The following is a 16,882-nucleotide window of genomic DNA, read 5'->3' as shown; positions in this document are numbered from 1 at the left end:
CAACGGGGTGTTCAAAGATCGATTACTGCAGAGACTAGAAGCCAGAGGCATCCCCAAGGGATTGGTGAAGTGGATCGACGCTTTTTGCTCCAATCGGTCCGCGACGATCGTGGTAAACGGCTACACCTCTGAGCGACGGGACCTGCCACAGGCTGGACTTCCGCAAGGATCGCCCTTGTCACCAGTGCTGTTCCTGTTCTTCAACGCAGACCTCGTGCAACGCAAGATCGATGCAAAGGGTGGATCAATCGCTTCTATCGACGACTACTCGGCCTGGGTGACGGGCCCGACAGCAGAAGCAAACCGGGCAGGCATCCAGGCCGTCATCGACAGAGCATTGGAATGGGAGAAACGAAGCGGGGCGACATTTGAGGAGGACAAGACGGTCATCATACACTTCACGCGCCATCCCGAACGCACCAATGAAAGCCCGTATACGATCAAAGGCCAGACGATCATCCCAAAGAAAAATGGCAAGATACTGGGGCTGGTGATGGACTCGGAGTTGCGGTACGAGGAACACATAAAGGAAGCAGCTGCACGGGGCCTTCGGGCGGCCATGTGTCTACGGAGACTGAAGATGCTAATGGCCCGAACGGCAAGGCAGCTGTTTGTGGCAACGGTGGCCCCGACGATGGACTACGCTTCGAACGTGTGGTCCCACCGACGCGGGGTGAGAGAGACAAAATGGCTGAACGAGGCACAGAAGATGGGTGCGCAAGCAATCACGGGAGCCTTCAAGACGGTTTCGATAGCAGTAGCGGAAGCGGAAGCGGGCATTCTACCCATCGGTGAACGCCACGCACAGGCCGGCACAAGGCTCTACGTCAATATGCAAGCGCTGCCAAAGACGCACCCGCTAGCGACACTCAGAGTGAGGGAGACACGGAGATATTTGTCGCCGTTGACGAAGTTAGCACTCGCCCACGAAGGCGTAATAGCACGGATGGAAACGATCGAGCCATATGCGCTACCACCGTGGCATAGGCACATGGTGGTGAAGTACGACTCAGACAAGGAGGCAGCGGCGGATGTAGACACAGGCGACAACGTGACCGAGACCAGCAGCATGAGACAAGTGCTTATCGCAACGAGCGCCTCTGCGAGAAACGGACTAGTCGGCATGGGTGGCGTCGTACGCAACACCGCCGGCGGAGGAGTGAATGATGATGTTATAGCAAAGTACTCCGTCACTCTTGGCCTGAGAGACGAGCAAAACGCATACATGGCCGAGCTGGAAGCGATAGCAATGGTCCTGAGGTGCATGCCTGATGGGCTCCGACACCGAGAAGTGATTATTGCAACAAGAAACCGATCGGCGCTACAAGCAATTGCGAAACCTCGACAGCAGTCAGGGCAAGGCACCATCCGGGAGATCTATAAACATGTCGAACGACTTGAAAAGGGTGGTAACACCATTGAGATGCGCTGGGTATCGTCCACAGACGAATCTTTCACACTGGGAGCAAAAGCAAAAGCGGAAGCACGAAAAGCCAGAATCGTGGCATGCTATCGGGCAAAACTACATAATATAACAACGTTAACCGTTCCACAGAACTGAGTGCATGATGCCTGATGGGTTCAATTGTTTCAACTTGAAAGCAGATGACTGTTCGCGAGTCTCCGACTGGGGGAAGAGATTGGAATGGTCTCAATGACAACAGCACGTTGGAGCACATTGAGTTTTGCGTCGGTTAACTTACTCTAGTGCCACTTACGATCCCCACATTTGAAGTTGGAAAGTTTACTGTATTTGGTGGAACGAACTTTATTCATCATTCTTGCTCAGCCAACAGCTTTGGCATCCGTTCAGGAGCGGAGGCGGTACGCAGCTAGTGGCTATTTTCGTTTCGTCAAATTTACCAGACCAGACCTAGCCACTTCTAGACGCCTACCAGACCTAAATAGAAACCTGCGAATAACTGGGACTGAGAAGAGTATGTGCCTAAATGAGCGACTAATTTCCGCGTACCGTCGATAAGTCGACGACTTGGCTTAGGATGTTATGGAGGGGCATGGAGGGGCACCAGTTGGGGGGTTGAGATGACGTAAATATTAACAGTTTTCGCATACGCATAGGCACTGAATAAGCATAAGATGGGCGTCCTCCGCTGCGTCTCATCTCTGCTCTCATCCTTCTGCCATATATCGCTGTCATCAAATTCTATCCAGACTTCCAAATTCATGTTCCCTGCCTCCAGCTGAATTCTTATGCACTGGTAATACTCACTATGAAGTTCTCTGCTGTTACTTTAACCATCTTCCTTGCGGTCTTTTCTCAGGTAAGCTCATCACAGAGCATTCTCATTACTGTCAGGCCACTAAGATGTTATCCTACGGGCGCAACGAAGCGAGGTCTCCTCCATCAAAGACGCAGCGTCCTCTGCCCTTGAAAGTGCCAGCGGCATTGTCTCCTCCGCCAAAGGCGCAGCGTCCTCTGCCGCGGGTCGAGCCTCCAGTGCCGTCGAGAGCGTCCGTGGTTCCATCTCCAGTGCTGTTGAGAGCAAGACCGGAAACGCTGCCTCGACCGCTACCAGCACCGAGGCTTCTACCTCTGAGCATATCAATACTGCCGCGGCCGCCAGCATCAGCAGCGATATTGCCAGAATCAGCTCTGATATCCAAACTGCAAAGGGCGCCGTTTCCGCCTCTCTCCATTCAGCTCTGGAGTCGGCTAGCAGCGCTCTTGCGAGTGCCAAAGCAAGCGCGACTGCTTCCGCTACCACGTCCACAAGCACGTCTCAAGCCGCCGGTGCCATGCCCACTGCTGCCGTTGCCATAGGAGCCCTCATGGGCGGCGCTGCCGTTCTCGTTAATATGTAAACAGGCATGACGTTGACGATATACTACGGCGGTATGCTCCAATCAGGAAGACAACTAACGTCGGGCTGACTGACTATGAGGCAAATAGTCATGTGCACAGGACTGTGTGGGGCTCAAGACTCAGGATTAGTAGGTGCCAAAAAGGATATGCGGTATTGGATTGGTCTCCAATTCCGGCATCTGCTGTTATTGAAATGTTAATTGGTTAGGGAAGGTATTTTTAATAGTATTTATGAAAGGCCTCTCGGTTATTAAAGCCTCTTATAATAGCATAACGTACATGACAAGAAAATGCACCAGACAAGCGAGCGGCGTCAGCCAAAGGGTGTAGGTTTATCAAGTGTAACCAATGAAACCGGATAGTTGGAGTTTCGAGCTGCCCGGTTAGAGGACTGTTTCAGTATGTGGGATAACCCCTAAAGCTAAGCATTTAAGAACAGTTAGAAAGAGGGTTCCAGGCTACTCAAGGAGTAGAGGAGCAAGCAGCTCAATTCAATCATCGCTTCAGACCACATCTGTTGTTGCACCCCATGATCCACTTCTCCTCTGAGAAGTTGTTAGCAACAGTCCCCCACCACTGGCCTACCACCCTCTTTACTATGTAGTAGTAATATAGCTAGATCCAGCTGGAAGGCTGCTAGAGAAGCCTCTAAAAGTCAGAAGGCCTTGAAAAGGGCTCAAGATAGCCTCTTTTTCCTTCTATACCTCTCCTTTTCTCCATATTTCTCTTGAAACAAATTGGGTTGTTGTGTTGTAGTTATTTCTAAGTTACATATATCCGAGAGGAGCACAGCTCCTTACATTGTATCCACATCCCAGCCACCAGCAGATCGGACCACCTCAGTCACATGGTTTCAACAGATCGTTATGTTACTCTTGCGGGAATGCGACGTCGGCCAAGGCAATCCCAGACTTTTTTGCAGATGATTGTACTACTACTACTGCTCTCTTACCGCGTCGGGTATTGATGAGCCCAATCACCAGCTAAATTTAAGTTCAGGTTCGCAACTTTCTTGTACGAGTGAATAACAGAGCCTAGGTAATGTTGACGATGAGGCTTACGCGTTAGTAGACAATTCATAGGAGATTAATGATCAAGCCGTGCGAACCTAGGGCTATTGGCATTTTTTCTTGAGTAGACTTTGCACTACCGACCTTAGTCCCCGAGATGACGAGTTCTCGGGCCGCGAGTCCCCCACATTTCGGTGTCGAAATGGATCGGTTCATCGCCTAATACGAGGACAGTAATGGTGATGGTGGGCTTTGGGAGATGGACAGTAGACAGATCAACGGGTCAATTGGCTTCGGGATGAGCTAAAGTAAAAGTATGGATATCAAGAAAACCCGGACAAGTTCAAAATAATGCATCCAAGGTTTTAGATAAACCCACTAACATATAATAAACAAGTGGCCCACTATACTGTACAGCTAAAAACAGCCTACCCTATATGGCCTAAACTCTGTTATAAAACCTTTGAATACAACTCTCCCCTGTAAAAATTCTTTCTTGGCACGCACTGTTAGTGCCGTGTTAGGAGCGGGATTTTCTGCAGGCCACGCGACCACACAAAACTGCGGGGATGCTATCGGCTCCCTAACAGCAGTTTTCAGAGAAGGAATTTTGGAGAGTTCGCCTTCTCTGACAACACCTTTGTCGGATCTAATGGCGGCACCTCAGAACCAGAACGCCTTAGATATCGGAGGACGATGCCCATGGCATCGGTAGCGACATCCTCCCGATCAACGACGCCGATTGCGATGGGTTTTTCTCCTTTGAAGGCAAGCCGCACCGTCGGCCTCTGATTCCTTCCCGAGGTTTTTCCCTGCCGCCGCGACAGTCGACTACGAGCTACAACTTGGTTACTGGAGATTGTGGACTGCGTCGGCAGATGTAGTGATGCGCGAGAGAATTCTGGTCGGTGGAAAAAGTTCGACAATAGATTGCCCCCGAACCCGCTGACGGGTGACGGGCTTGAGAAATACAGCACCTTTTGTGCCATTGGTATGCTGGATGGTGAAGGAAGCGGGGTTTCCCTGTACCTAGCTAGCTCAGCACGTCTTTTGCTCCAGTAGGAGATCTGGCTTCGTTACAGCCACCCAGACGAAAAATATACAAACAAACAAACAAACAAACAAACAAAACCTTTGAATAAGAACTCTTAATATTTAGTTTTAGTATATTAAACTATTTACAACATACTTTTTGAAATGTTCTGAATATACTATCAAGCTAGATGTAAAAACAATAATTCCATCACCATTAGACTTCAAAATACATCAAAATTCCCGTTGTTTTCGGATCTTGTTTCTCAATCAATGTGACATCTTAGACCTATTTGCTGTAGATTAAAAAAAGCGCCACCCGCTTCCTATGGCCTTGCTCATGACCACGTATTGGTCTACGCGCCTGACCACGAAACCTGATACGATGTCGCGTGCATCCCCTTTGTAACTCCCCTGCTCCCCAAGACTAACTCGTCTTGGTATCGTCGAACACTGTTTTTCGTCAAACTATTTCACGAGGTGACGCATCAATGCCTCACTCAGCGCAACGTTAAAATGGTCGACCGCCGGGATGTCGGGCAAGTGCTTGGTCAGAATAACCATCGCGACTTTACGTCTTTACACATTGTCGCCTTTGACATCATCGACTGAGCAATGATACGGCACAATATTGCGATAGCTTTCCTTGTCACTCTTGGCTATGGAGCTGAGGTCAACAACACCAACCTAGAGCCATTGCAGTTTAAGAAGAATGGCACTTTTCAACTCGCTATCTTTTCAGACATGCATTTTGGACAATGCTAGTCACGCAACCATCCCTCGTCACGAATTGTGCGATTAACTCTTTATTACAGATGAATCAACTATGGGCCCTGAACAAGATCGCAACTCTGTCGAAGTAATTCGCAAGGTGCTCGACTATGATACACCAGATCTTGTAGTTCTCAACGGGGATCTCATCAATGGTGACTCCACCTACGTCCACAACAGCACACATTATATTGACCAGATTGTCAAACCTATGGTTAATCGCAGTCTCACCTGGGCGTCCACCTACGGCAACCATGACCACAACTATAACATTGCCGGTGATGATATTCTAGACCGCGAGCAGATGTGGCCTGGCTCGCGCACTCAAAAAATGGTCAACGAAACAATGTCCGGCACAACCAACTACTATCTCGCTGTCTACCCGGCCAACTGTATCGACACCACCGATTGCAGCCCTCGACTTCTCCTGTGGTTCTTCGACGGCCGCGGCGGTAACTATTATCAAGGTAGTTCGCAGCAGAACTGGGTTGACCAGAGTGTCGTAGATTGGTTCAATAAGACCAGCACGGAATTAACCAACAAGCACAACAAGACCATCCCTTCGCTCACCTTTGTCCACGTACCCATCAACGCGAGTATCGCATTCCAGGAACAGGTTGGAGTTCGCAAAAACTACCAGCCAGGTATCAACGACGACCCTCCGGTCCCGCAGCAAGGTTACGGCTGGTGTGCGAATGGAACTCCTACCTACGATTGCTCGTACGGCGGCCAGGATGTACCTTTCATGGAGGCTTTGGTCACGATACCAAGAATCATCGGTTTGTTCTACGGCCACGACCATGGTAACACTTGGTGCTACCGCTGGAATAGGAAATTGGATGGAATGACGATCGAAGGCAACGGCATCCACCTCTGCTATGGACAGCATTCGGGTTACGGAGGTTATGGTGACTGGATTCGCGGTGCACGAGAGATTATTGTGACAGAAGACAAGCTGGACAACAATGAGGTCGATACCTATATTCGCCTCGAATCTGGCGACGTCGTGGGAGCTGTGACGCTGAACTCATCCTTCAACGAAGACTACTACGCTGCAACACCGAATACAATGACCTACATGTCGGAGGGAGAGAGCAGTGAATTCTTGAGCATTTTATTAGGCTCCGAACTTATTGTGGCAGCGGCGATTGCTTGGCTAAGTCTCTGAGGATGTTGTTTAAATGATTCATGATAATCTATGTTTTTGAGAGTGCGAATACACGATTTAATTTACGCGTTGGCTCGAGCCGTGGGGGGCAACTAAGCAAGCTTAGTTGGGCACAAAAAGGCGGGACAGTCACAAAACGGTGGGACACCCACTGGGCCCGATTTTTGGTGTGTTTTGCGGCATTGTCAATGTATCTTCATTCTGAAGGCGTCAAAAGAGGTTAAATTGCTGAATCAATTGAAATGAAGCTTCCTGTGATGATATATATGCTATTGACTGTAACTGTAAGAGGGAAATAGCTGCAGCGGCGGCAAGCTTGCCTGCCGATTGATGACGCTTTCTCTAGTAAATTGGGTGCTTTCCTGTCCTTCTCGAGGCCTGTGACTTGCTCCTATAGCAGATCTTTCTTCTTCAATGAGGGAAATGAGGGCATCGCGAAATTGGGCTTGGTGTTGAGCCGGGCATGGTGTTGAGGGCACCGTTGGAAGGGGGGACTCGTAGTCAGGCAGGCAAGGCGGCGATGTGGGCATCGCGACTTCCTCTTCTTCCGATAAATCGATGAGGCTATCTTCTTCGTTAAAATCGGCATCAGCCGGCGGTTGCGTAAGTTGAAAATCGACAGAGTCATCGCTGTTGAGAAGGCCGGATAAATCTGCTGCTGAGAGGGGCTTTGCTGCGAAGCCGGCGTTGCGAATAGCCTCACGAGCTTCCGGGGCAAGCTGGGTATCAATCATGAAGCAATCTTCCTTCTTCTTCAGCTGTAAGGATATCTCGGCTCGTGATGCATCGAGAGAAGCATATTCTACATCTCTTTTGGTGTGTTCAAGCCACTGTTTAAAGCGCATCTTCTTTTCAACGCCGTCGACGATAACCTCTTTCTTTTGCTGCCACTCAGCTTTTATCTCTTCCATCTGCCGTATTGCAAAAGATCGTATATTTCGAAGCTGTGATCTTTGCTCAGCCTTTGCACCTACTTCAATAAATTCAGCCTGTTGTTCACGAAGCTCTTCTAAGCTTATATTATGAAAATAATCTCCTACCGGTCTTCCTCGCTTTCCGCGCTTTCTCTGATGATATCTCTTCTCAATACGCTGTTGACGATCTGCAACGTGTTTTTTCACGATATCTTCAAGCACCACAGCTTCGCTGACGATCTTCTGTATAGCTTCAAGTCCCCGGCGCGTTGGGGAGCTCAGAATATCGTGATAGCGGTTGCCGACATCTCTTGCTGTATCAGAGGCCATAGGGAAGCGATTTTCCGCCGGTAAGAGTGAAGATAACGCCGGATCAATAGCCTGACGAGTCTTCAACTTCTTCTTCAGCAGATAACTAACCGCCGGCGCCTCGGTCGGCGGGAAAATGCCTGACTTTTCGAAGCCGGCGATGATGTGGGCAGCTGTGAAGCCTTCTTCAAAGATCTCCTGATATTGTAAGAATTAGTATGTGAAAAGACCCCTTTTTAGAGAAGATGTGAGTTGCTAACACATACCTTGAAGGAGCCTGCAAAGTCACGGCGGTTGAACGTCAGATTTCCCTTCCGCAAAGCTTCTCGCAGCCTTTTTTTGGTGTGCATTCTTTAACCACTGAAAAACGCCTAGGTCCATCGGTTGAAGCATATGTGTTGAATGAGGAAGAAGGAAAGCAACGAGGATATTGAATTTTATACAATATTCTCTGAAGGCGAAGGAGCCGTGACCGGAGAAGCCGTGACCGGAGAAGCCGTCGATTATGAGCAACCGCCACACGAGCTCTTCTTCCTCCTTTCCTTCCGTGCCCGGAGGCGTGTCATATGGGGTAATAGGGTCAAATTCGCTTTTTAGGTGCTCGTTACACCCGAACCACTGCTCAAAATCCAGCTGACGATGTTGTACAGTAGCAGATTTCTCCCAAGACCACCGGTTGAAGTGCTTCGCCCACTCAAGCGTTATCTCGGCGTTGGAAAAAGCGGTTTCTGACTGTGCAAATCGCATATTAGGATCACCATCGATATCTGACCACTCTATCGTTGGAAAAGCTTTGAAGATAAGCCAAGGAGGAGTAGTTGCTCCTGCGGCATTACCTGTACCAATCACCGTACAAGTCTCCCTATCTTCCGCCGAGAATACCTCTGTTGGAGTCTTCTTCTTGGTACGTACGACGAGGCATTGCACGCGCTCTCGCAGTATTCCGACTCTAATTCCGGCTTGATCAGCATTCCAACACTCTGAGGCGCCGATCCTGTATCTGGTGATGACTTCAGAAAGTCGTTTAAACCACTGCTTCGTCTCCTCCACGCCGGCTTCTTCATACTCCTAGCGAGCGGCTTCTTTCGACTTCAAAATCGATGTATCAAGCTCGGGATGATCGTCACAGAAGCGACTATACCACATCTTTGAGACCGGCTGCGCAGCAGCATCACGGCGGCTTCTTATTGTATTTGCTGCATCTTCAATCTCGCCTTTAGAGGCCGGAAGACCAGACTTCTGCATCCAAACGATAAAGCATATGATAGCTTCTTCTTCGCCATCCGAAAGGAGTCGCGGCCGGCCCTTATTTGGCTCAGGAACCAGGCTAAAATCCGCTGTTTTGGCTTCTTCAAGCTGCTTGACGATACGCGCAATGGACGACTTGTGGGAGCCCTTGTACTGCCGCTCAGCATCGCGTATTGAAAGAGGCTTCCTTATCATATTAGAAGCATCACGAGAGAGTCCCATTTGGAGTCGTTGGCGTGAAGAAACCACCGCTTGAGCTGCTCTGATATTTGCATTTAAAGGCATAATGCACTTGGACAAGAGTACTCCTTTTTTTGGCTAACTGGTGTCTAGATTTGGGTCGATTTCACATATAAAATCGAGGAAATTCGCGACAGCCGGCGGAGCGGGGTTGTCCCACCGTTTTGTAGCCAACTAAGCTTGCTTAGTTGGCCCCCCCCGGCTCGAGCCAACGGGTAGTATTTCTTGGTAGCTCATTGCATACGTCTGCAATGCGTCTAAGAGGAGATATAAAGCGCCAAAAAGCTTTGATCCCTCATAAGAGGTTTCTGACTGGGTTAGTCCGCGGCAGCGTATAAATATCTACCTAAAGCTTGCTTGCTCTTCTCCAGAACCGTTCATAAATAGTCACTATATAAGCTTTTGCTTTGGCTACCCCTATAGCCATGCTTATAAATGATCCTATATCTGCCTATGCTCCAACTCTTTATACTCAATGAATAGCATATGCCGACGCCGTTTTGCACGCATGCATCCAGACGTTAGAGGCATAGTCTACCAAGGGAGCTACCATGGCTATATAGAGCTGTCTCGTTGTCGAGGGAGCCATCCCCTTCAGGCGTTTCAGTTTCATTGCAGCTTCTAGCCCCCTAGTCGCTGCCCTGGCCATGTGCTGTTTGTAGTGAAGGCGCGAGTCCATGACGACCCCAAAGACCTTGCCTTTGTCTTTGGGAGAGACTTTCTCGCCCTTGATGGTAAACGGTTCCGAGTCTACCCTGCCTATGTATCTAGTAAAATGTATGATCACCGTCTTTTCCGCTTCAAAAGTTGCGCCGCTGCGCTTCTCCCAGTCCAGAGCCTTGTCGATTATTGCTTATATTCCTCTCCGGTTGCTCTGGGCTGTGGGCCCAGACACCCACGCATTATAGTCGTCAACAAATGCAATGGCTCCGCCATTCCTGTCGATTTGGGTTTACACTAGATCCGCATTAAAGAATAGGAACAGCATCGGTAATAACGGCGATGCTTGCGGAAGTCCTGCTTGCGGCAGAGGTCAGCTTTCGGAGCCCTGGCCATTGATTGCGATGGTTGCAGTTCGCTCTGAAAAAAAGGCATCGATCCAGCGCAATAGACCCTCGGGGATCCCTCTCGCCTTCATCCGCTGCAGTAGCCTCTCTTTGCACACGCCATTGTATGCCCCTTTAACGTCGAAACTAACAAGGCTCACCACATCACGTGAGCGCCATGCTGAGAAGATGTGTTCTTGCAGAAGTACGAGGGCTTGCTCTGCTGATCGTTGCTTGTACGCGCCAAAATGGTTGGTCGGAAGAAGTCCGTGGGTCTCTACCGCGTAGGAGATTCTCTCGGCAACTACCGACTCCAGCACCTTACCCAGCGTAGCGAGAAGCGAGATCGGTCTCCACGCTTTCGCGATCGTGTAATCATCTTTACCTGGCTTCTTGAGTGGGATGATTCGAGCATGTCTCCATTGGTCTGGTATCACGCCTTCGTCCAGTGATGCTTGGAAGATGGCGAGGACATCGTGTTTCACCGACGGCCAGACTTGCTTCCAGACGATCGCTGGTAGTCCATCTTCTCCTGGTGCCTTCCATGACTTTGTCGCCCACAGTTGACGTTCTACTTCCTCTAGAGTTAGGTTCGGCATCGTTACTGGATTTCTCTGTTGCCGCGGTCCTTCGTCTTCGATGTTATCTGGCAATGGCGGGAAGAACTTAGCTAAAAATTCTTCGGCTTGCTCTCGATGACTGGCCGTTGTTGTTCCGTCTGTCCTAACAAGCTGGGGTACTTTTCCAAAAGCTGCATCACCCCCAGACTTCATATACTTGGCTGCTTTCCAGATGTTATCATTATCCACCAGAAACTCCTTCCAATGAGTATTCTTCCGATGCCGTATGGCATCGTGGTATTGCTTCGCCGCAGCCTTCGCCGTAGTTTCTAGAACTTTAGCATTCTGTCCCGCACGCCTTGCGGCTCGGGCTCGATTTCTCCAGTGTGTGTATATACGCCGCAGCTGTGTGAGGTCATGGGTCCACCACCGCTTTGCATATGGCGATGGTGTGGCTCTGGGTATCAGTGCTTGGACCGCATCCAAGACGGCCGACATCAACCTGTCCGTTTTCTGCTGCACCGTGCTTCCCACTGGCCTAACTCTCAGCGTCTCCACAATCCTACTATAGATCTCCTTCCAGGGTGCATTCTTGAACAGAAGTCTTTCTTCCTGTTTCGGTGCCGGGACTGAAATGTCGAACGCCGTCTCTATCATGCGATGGTCCGACCCGTGCTCCGTACCATGTATCGCGCATTTGATATTTGCGTCTGCAAGCTCCTCGGAAGCCAGAACCAAGTCAATGGTTGTCTCGTAGTCTCCGCTTTGCCATGTCTTTGTGCCCCAGCAAAGCAGACTCCAGAGCATGAAGTCGTTCATCAAGTCGATGATAGAAACCGCCTCGCCCTGTCTTTCCACTGATACATTGTCTCCGTCCCACGTCTGGTCGTGGTGGTTAAAGTCGCCAGCAATTACTATATCTACCGCTCTCCCCGATCTCCGTCTCACCTCTCTAATAGCTTTACGAAGCTTGGTGCATATGTCCTGTAGAGCTTGGGCGTCTCCTCCGGGTACGTAGACAGACGCCGTGAAGACCAGACGATCTGGCAGCCGAACAACTGCTGCCGTTACGTCTGGGGACTCTACTGCCACCTGCTCCGCTTCCACTTCCTTGTTCACACAGAGCATGCTCCGAATCACCCATCTACCTTCCCTCCCTGTCGTAGGTATCATCTTGATCCACTTTTTGGTGCCCCATAGGTGTCGTCAATAGCCTGCCCTGGATCCTCCGTGCTTGGGGCTCTTGGATGGCTAATACGGTTGCATCCTGAATGTCCTTGCCGTTCATTAAACTATCATGTACCGGTCCCTGCTTTCTGACATTCAGTTGAAATAGTCGGAATATGCTATTCATGCTGTGATGGATAGAGCTTCCGACAGTTTCTGCTGTATGACTTATGGGGGCCGCCGCATGGGATACATTTCGGAATCGTTCCTGTGCATGCACTGTGGTGATGGCCTTCTTGCGCGCACCTTCCGCAAACTTGTGGTCTATCACAGTGATAGGCCTTATGGCTCGTGATCTGTTGGCAGTTGTAACATTGCTTGGGGCGGTCACGACGTTCTGTTGAAAAAAATTGGGAATCCCCCTTATCTTCAGGATTCAGACTATTAGTCTGAAAGTCCTAGATTTAAAGTTCAAAGTCCTAGATGAAACTATCTAGAGATATAAACCCGAGAAGAGCTCTCATCTCAATAAGAAACAACAAAGTTTCATAAAATATAATTTTCACCCAGCACTACTGCGCAATATAAACAACACGTTCAAACGCCTTTGTAGTACCGGATTCTCCTCCAGCCACAAAGAATCTTTCGTTGATGAACCGCCTAGCTTCTGACCGTTTTTTTGAGATATACGACCATCGAGCCATACGCCTTGGGGGTGTCTCTCTTGCTGAGCCATGCTACCTTGGCAACTTCGGTGTCATTTTCTCGGCCGAGCATCTCGGTGAACTCAGCTCGAACTTCGTTCCTCTCGTCTAGTACCGCAATACGGCTGACATTATCCATTTCATTTACAGTAAAGATCGAAATCGGTTGTCCCTTTTTGACACCCCTTGATTTATACCGCACGGACGTTTTTGACGGGGGCGTATTGCTTACACAATAATTCATCACTATTGGCACAGTATCTATATACCCCTTGCTGACAGCTTACATGCATGTTAAAACAGCGTGATGCGACTTCACAGCAGATTGTCGTCAACCTTTATTAGCTCCGAATCGTGACCTTCCTGAGACCTTGCTATAAGAAGCATATCTATCAATACATATATCTCATAGGGTTATATATATAAATCATCTAAGCCTAGCTTATCTCCCATTGACTTCTTTCCCGACGTATACTAGAACGTAGCCTCTGCCCACTTGAATGTACTCCCGAACTCCTCCCTGCACCGAGCCTCGCGGACCGTCTTTGTGTTTGTCGTTGAGATTGATTAGTTTCCTGAGAAGAAGCTTGGTCTTGTGAAGGCGTTAGTCTGACAGTTATTGATCGATTTAAACTCCCTCGAGGTCGGCACCGTTTTCGCTTTGGCAAACCTTGAATTGACTGCTCTGATCTCTGTTGTATCGGCGTGTCGATTGCCAGCTGCGATGGAACACTTTGCGCTGTATTCTTAGGCCTTCCACGAAGAGAGGTGGTTATCCTTGGGTCTATTATCCTTCTATAGGGGTCTTGAGACGATGAGTCTCGTATACGCCAATGCGGGTGCACCTCCTGTTTTGTAAAAGAGGTCCCTGAGGCTAGCTTATTGTATATCGTGTGATAGCATGGTATACCGAGCTCGGTTGGGACAGAGCAAACGCAGTTATCAAGAGGAGGCGGGAATGGTCTATTCCCTGTTGGCATTGCCTTCTTTGCCAGTCGATATTGTGCTGTAATTAGTGCTAGGCACTTTGATGAGACCAGAGCCCGAAGCTCCCCTAGGTAGTCTGCACTCGGTCGGTGATACTCAGGCGCAGTAAGTACCTCATCGTTTGCGCAGGCATCAATAAAGTCTTGCCTTTGATCTCTGATCATGTCCTGCATAGCTTCGACCAGCCGATAGAGGTGGCTCATTCCATTTAATAGATAGCCCTTGATGTTATTATTGCTTGCCTCAGTACCGGATGTAACGCGGATACCGAAGTTACGATAATGACGAATAAAGCAGCGTGCCCATTGTGCCCGAACAGGCATATATGTGCCATGGAGGTACCGTAGAATAGGGCGCTGGTCATTAAACTCTTTACAGAGATTGATCCACGCCTTCTCATGTGCCTCCTCAGTCTCGGCAAAGAGGACCAACTTCCACATAGCAAGAACACCATTGTAGGTATGAGAGATATCATTACCTACTGGCGCAGAGATAGACTCTTGGTCGGTAGGGTTCAGTTGAATCTGATCTGGCGGTTCTGCCTCTATATCTGAGCCACCACTGATATCGCTACTAGAGCTAGGCCTCTTAAGCCATCTCTGTTTAGCTCGAAGTAGGACATTTGAGTTAATGTGGTGGATACAGAGTTGCTGCTGTACCTCCGGAAACTGGTCATTAAGTGCTGCTTTCATCGAATCGTCAAAGTCGGTAATGATAACATCTGGCTGACATATAGAGTGTTGCGCCATAAGCTGTTTTATACTCTCTGAGAGGAACTGGAACCCTTCTCGTCTCTCGTTATCGATAAGGCCGAAAGCAGCATTAAAAACAGACCCTAGGCATGTCTGCCCTGTTGCTTGGAAGAGGGGAAGCTTGAACCGATTGGTATTATAGGTATTGTCAAAGCTAATAACTTCAGGAAATCGTTTCCACATCTGTAGGCAATATGGAAATGTCCATACGAGACCAAGTAGACGGTTCGGGTCATCATCTGCCCATTTGATAAGATAAGGTATCTCATTATCGTCAAAGAGCTTGATAAGTGCTGCCGTAGGTGTGAGACCCCCTAGCTTCTCGCGGTTGATGAGAGATCGGGCGTTATAAATATCTTTCCGTGTAAATACAGAGTCAGGATACTGCTCCTGAACAATAGCTCGTACATCACGGGCCCGAACACCAACTCGACGGCTTGTAGATATAATCGTTGCCTTTGTAGCTTCGGTCAGTCTCCGATGAGAGGGATGTGCAGATGGTCCAATGCTTGGTCCATGATTATGCTGGTGGTGTTCAGGGTTATCATGTAATCGTAAGAGCCACTTTCCCTCCTCTAGTGCCTCGGCTATAAGCTTCCACTTACAGCCGCACTTACGAGACTTGCGAGGCCTTATTTGAGCACCTCTAGGAGCTCGTGATTCTCCATATCGATCACACTGGAATGAATATCGTATCTTACGTCCTTTATAGGAATACCCATTATACTTAACGATCCCAAAGCCGTGGTCCTTTGCAAAGTTATTAACTTCATGGAAGAGAATATCAACTGAGGGAGCTGCAGTACCAGGTATCGGCGGGTTTGGGATTTGACCAGGTTCTGGAGAGGAATCCAAGCTTAGATGCTGCGGCTCTCTATTATCAAGTAGGGATAGAGGATAGGGATCGGTCGGTTGTGTTTCTCGTGGGGGCGAATATGGAGGAGGTGATATAGATTGTCCTGGACTTAGGGATGAGTAGCCCCATTGTTCACGCCATCGCCGAACGCGTTCTGCTGCTTCGAGAGACTCGCGAGTAAGCCTCCGCTCGGTTCCGATGACATCTGTGACTAATTGTAAGGCAGACTTAAATTTGGCGCGTGGTGATTGAGCAGTATTATTACAGTCTTCTTCGGTGGATCGGTTTGACTGTGGAGGCAAGGGAATTGGCTCGGGGCCTGGGATCGGTCCTCGTACGCGGGTTGGTCGGCCATTTGGGACTGGATAGTCATTACTTAGGTGAATGTCATGATCGAATTGTAATACCCATGAAGGCTCGTTTAGTCCACGCAAGCCTTCAGGTTGTGGGACAGTCGACAACATCTGAGGATATGACGCGAAGATGTTCTCGAGCGCGCCAGTATCTTCGAGTGGATAGTCAGATGGCGACGGTTGACGTAGGTCGGAATTAGCGCGCCGCTTTCGCTTTCGCTGCTGAGGCTGTTGGAACGGGTCGGGGCTCTTAGGTTGATCCATAATGAATAGATCTTGCGGGTCAGTGGGGAATGAAGGTAAATAGCACGATCTAAATCCGGCGTAATTCAAAGGAGGTTGAAGGCAAGGGGGCTAAAGTCTTATGATTCTATTGGTTAAGATTAAGATCCGTTAAGCGAGAAAGCTTCACCGCCTTTGGAATTTTATATCGGTTGCTTAGAAATATTTTAAACCAATAAGAGAGGATAAAAGTCATGCGTCCGAAAGGTTCATGCGTCCCTAGCCAAAGTGTCATGCGTCCCTAGTCATTGCCAAATTTTTTCCCTCTCCAGTAAACGTTACCCGAGACGACGAGAACTAACGAGAAATAATTAACGGACAGGTAAATGTCCTGCGAATGTAATCACTCTTGTCAATGATTAAGCCATAGGGGCGCCTACGTAGCGAACAACAAACTATCAAAGAGTAGAAGCGACTGAAAAAGCCAGTATTTGCGAATCCCCGCCAAATTGCCGTTGTTGTGGCTCGTGTCTTGCGGACCGAAGTCTGAATATGCCAACCTCTGACGCTACAGGAGGATCTGTCGCGTCCAAGTCCACAATAGTGGAGATTGGAAATCAGATCACTGGCTCATCGATTCGTAAATCCACATGGTTGTATTGATGTTTTGGAGATTTTAGTGGGCTTTGAGACTGAAATGGCCCACGATGCATGGTATA

General features: G+C 49.0%; 4 protein-coding genes across 4 annotated transcripts; 3 read left to right on the top strand and 1 right to left on the bottom strand.

Annotated features, from left to right (window-relative positions):
* Positions 1–2,231: 2,231 nt before the first annotated feature.
* FOXG_19706 (uncharacterized protein) lies at positions 2,232–2,823 on the top strand (the record flags this gene model as incomplete). The annotated part of the gene is made up of 2 exons (XM_018399971.1): positions 2,232–2,282; positions 2,356–2,823. 2 exons carry the CDS (start codon positions 2,232–2,234, stop codon positions 2,821–2,823), a joined length of 519 nt encoding a protein of 172 aa, XP_018244585.1.
* A 2,559-nt stretch (positions 2,824–5,382) lies between these two features.
* Positions 5,383–5,478, top strand: FOXG_19705 (uncharacterized protein; the record flags this gene model as incomplete). The annotated part of the gene is made up of 1 exon (XM_018399970.1): positions 5,383–5,478. The coding sequence occupies one exon, from the start codon at positions 5,383–5,385 to the stop codon at positions 5,476–5,478; it is 96 nt and encodes a 31-aa protein (XP_018244584.1).
* A 78-nt stretch (positions 5,479–5,556) lies between these two features.
* On the top strand, positions 5,557–6,805 carry FOXG_07230 (uncharacterized protein; the record flags this gene model as incomplete). The annotated part of the gene is made up of 2 exons (XM_018385850.1): positions 5,557–5,626; positions 5,682–6,805. Exons 1-2 carry the CDS (start codon positions 5,611–5,613, stop codon positions 6,803–6,805), a joined length of 1,140 nt encoding a protein of 379 aa, XP_018244583.1. The 5' UTR covers positions 5,557–5,610.
* An 8,892-nt stretch (positions 6,806–15,697) lies between these two features.
* Positions 15,698–16,205, bottom strand: FOXG_07229 (uncharacterized protein; the record flags this gene model as incomplete). Its single annotated transcript, XM_018385849.1, has 2 exons — positions 15,698–15,793; positions 15,927–16,205. 2 exons carry the CDS (start codon positions 16,203–16,205, stop codon positions 15,698–15,700), a joined length of 375 nt encoding a protein of 124 aa, XP_018244582.1.
* Positions 16,206–16,882: the final 677 nt, after the last annotated feature.

This window comes from Fusarium oxysporum, chromosome 6, assembly GCF_000149955.1.
Source record: "Fusarium oxysporum f. sp. lycopersici 4287 chromosome 6, whole genome shotgun sequence".
Lineage (NCBI taxonomy): Eukaryota > Fungi > Ascomycota > Sordariomycetes > Hypocreales > Nectriaceae > Fusarium > Fusarium oxysporum.
Note: the sequence above shows the minus strand (reverse complement) of the source record. Positions and strands in the feature narration are given on the sequence as shown.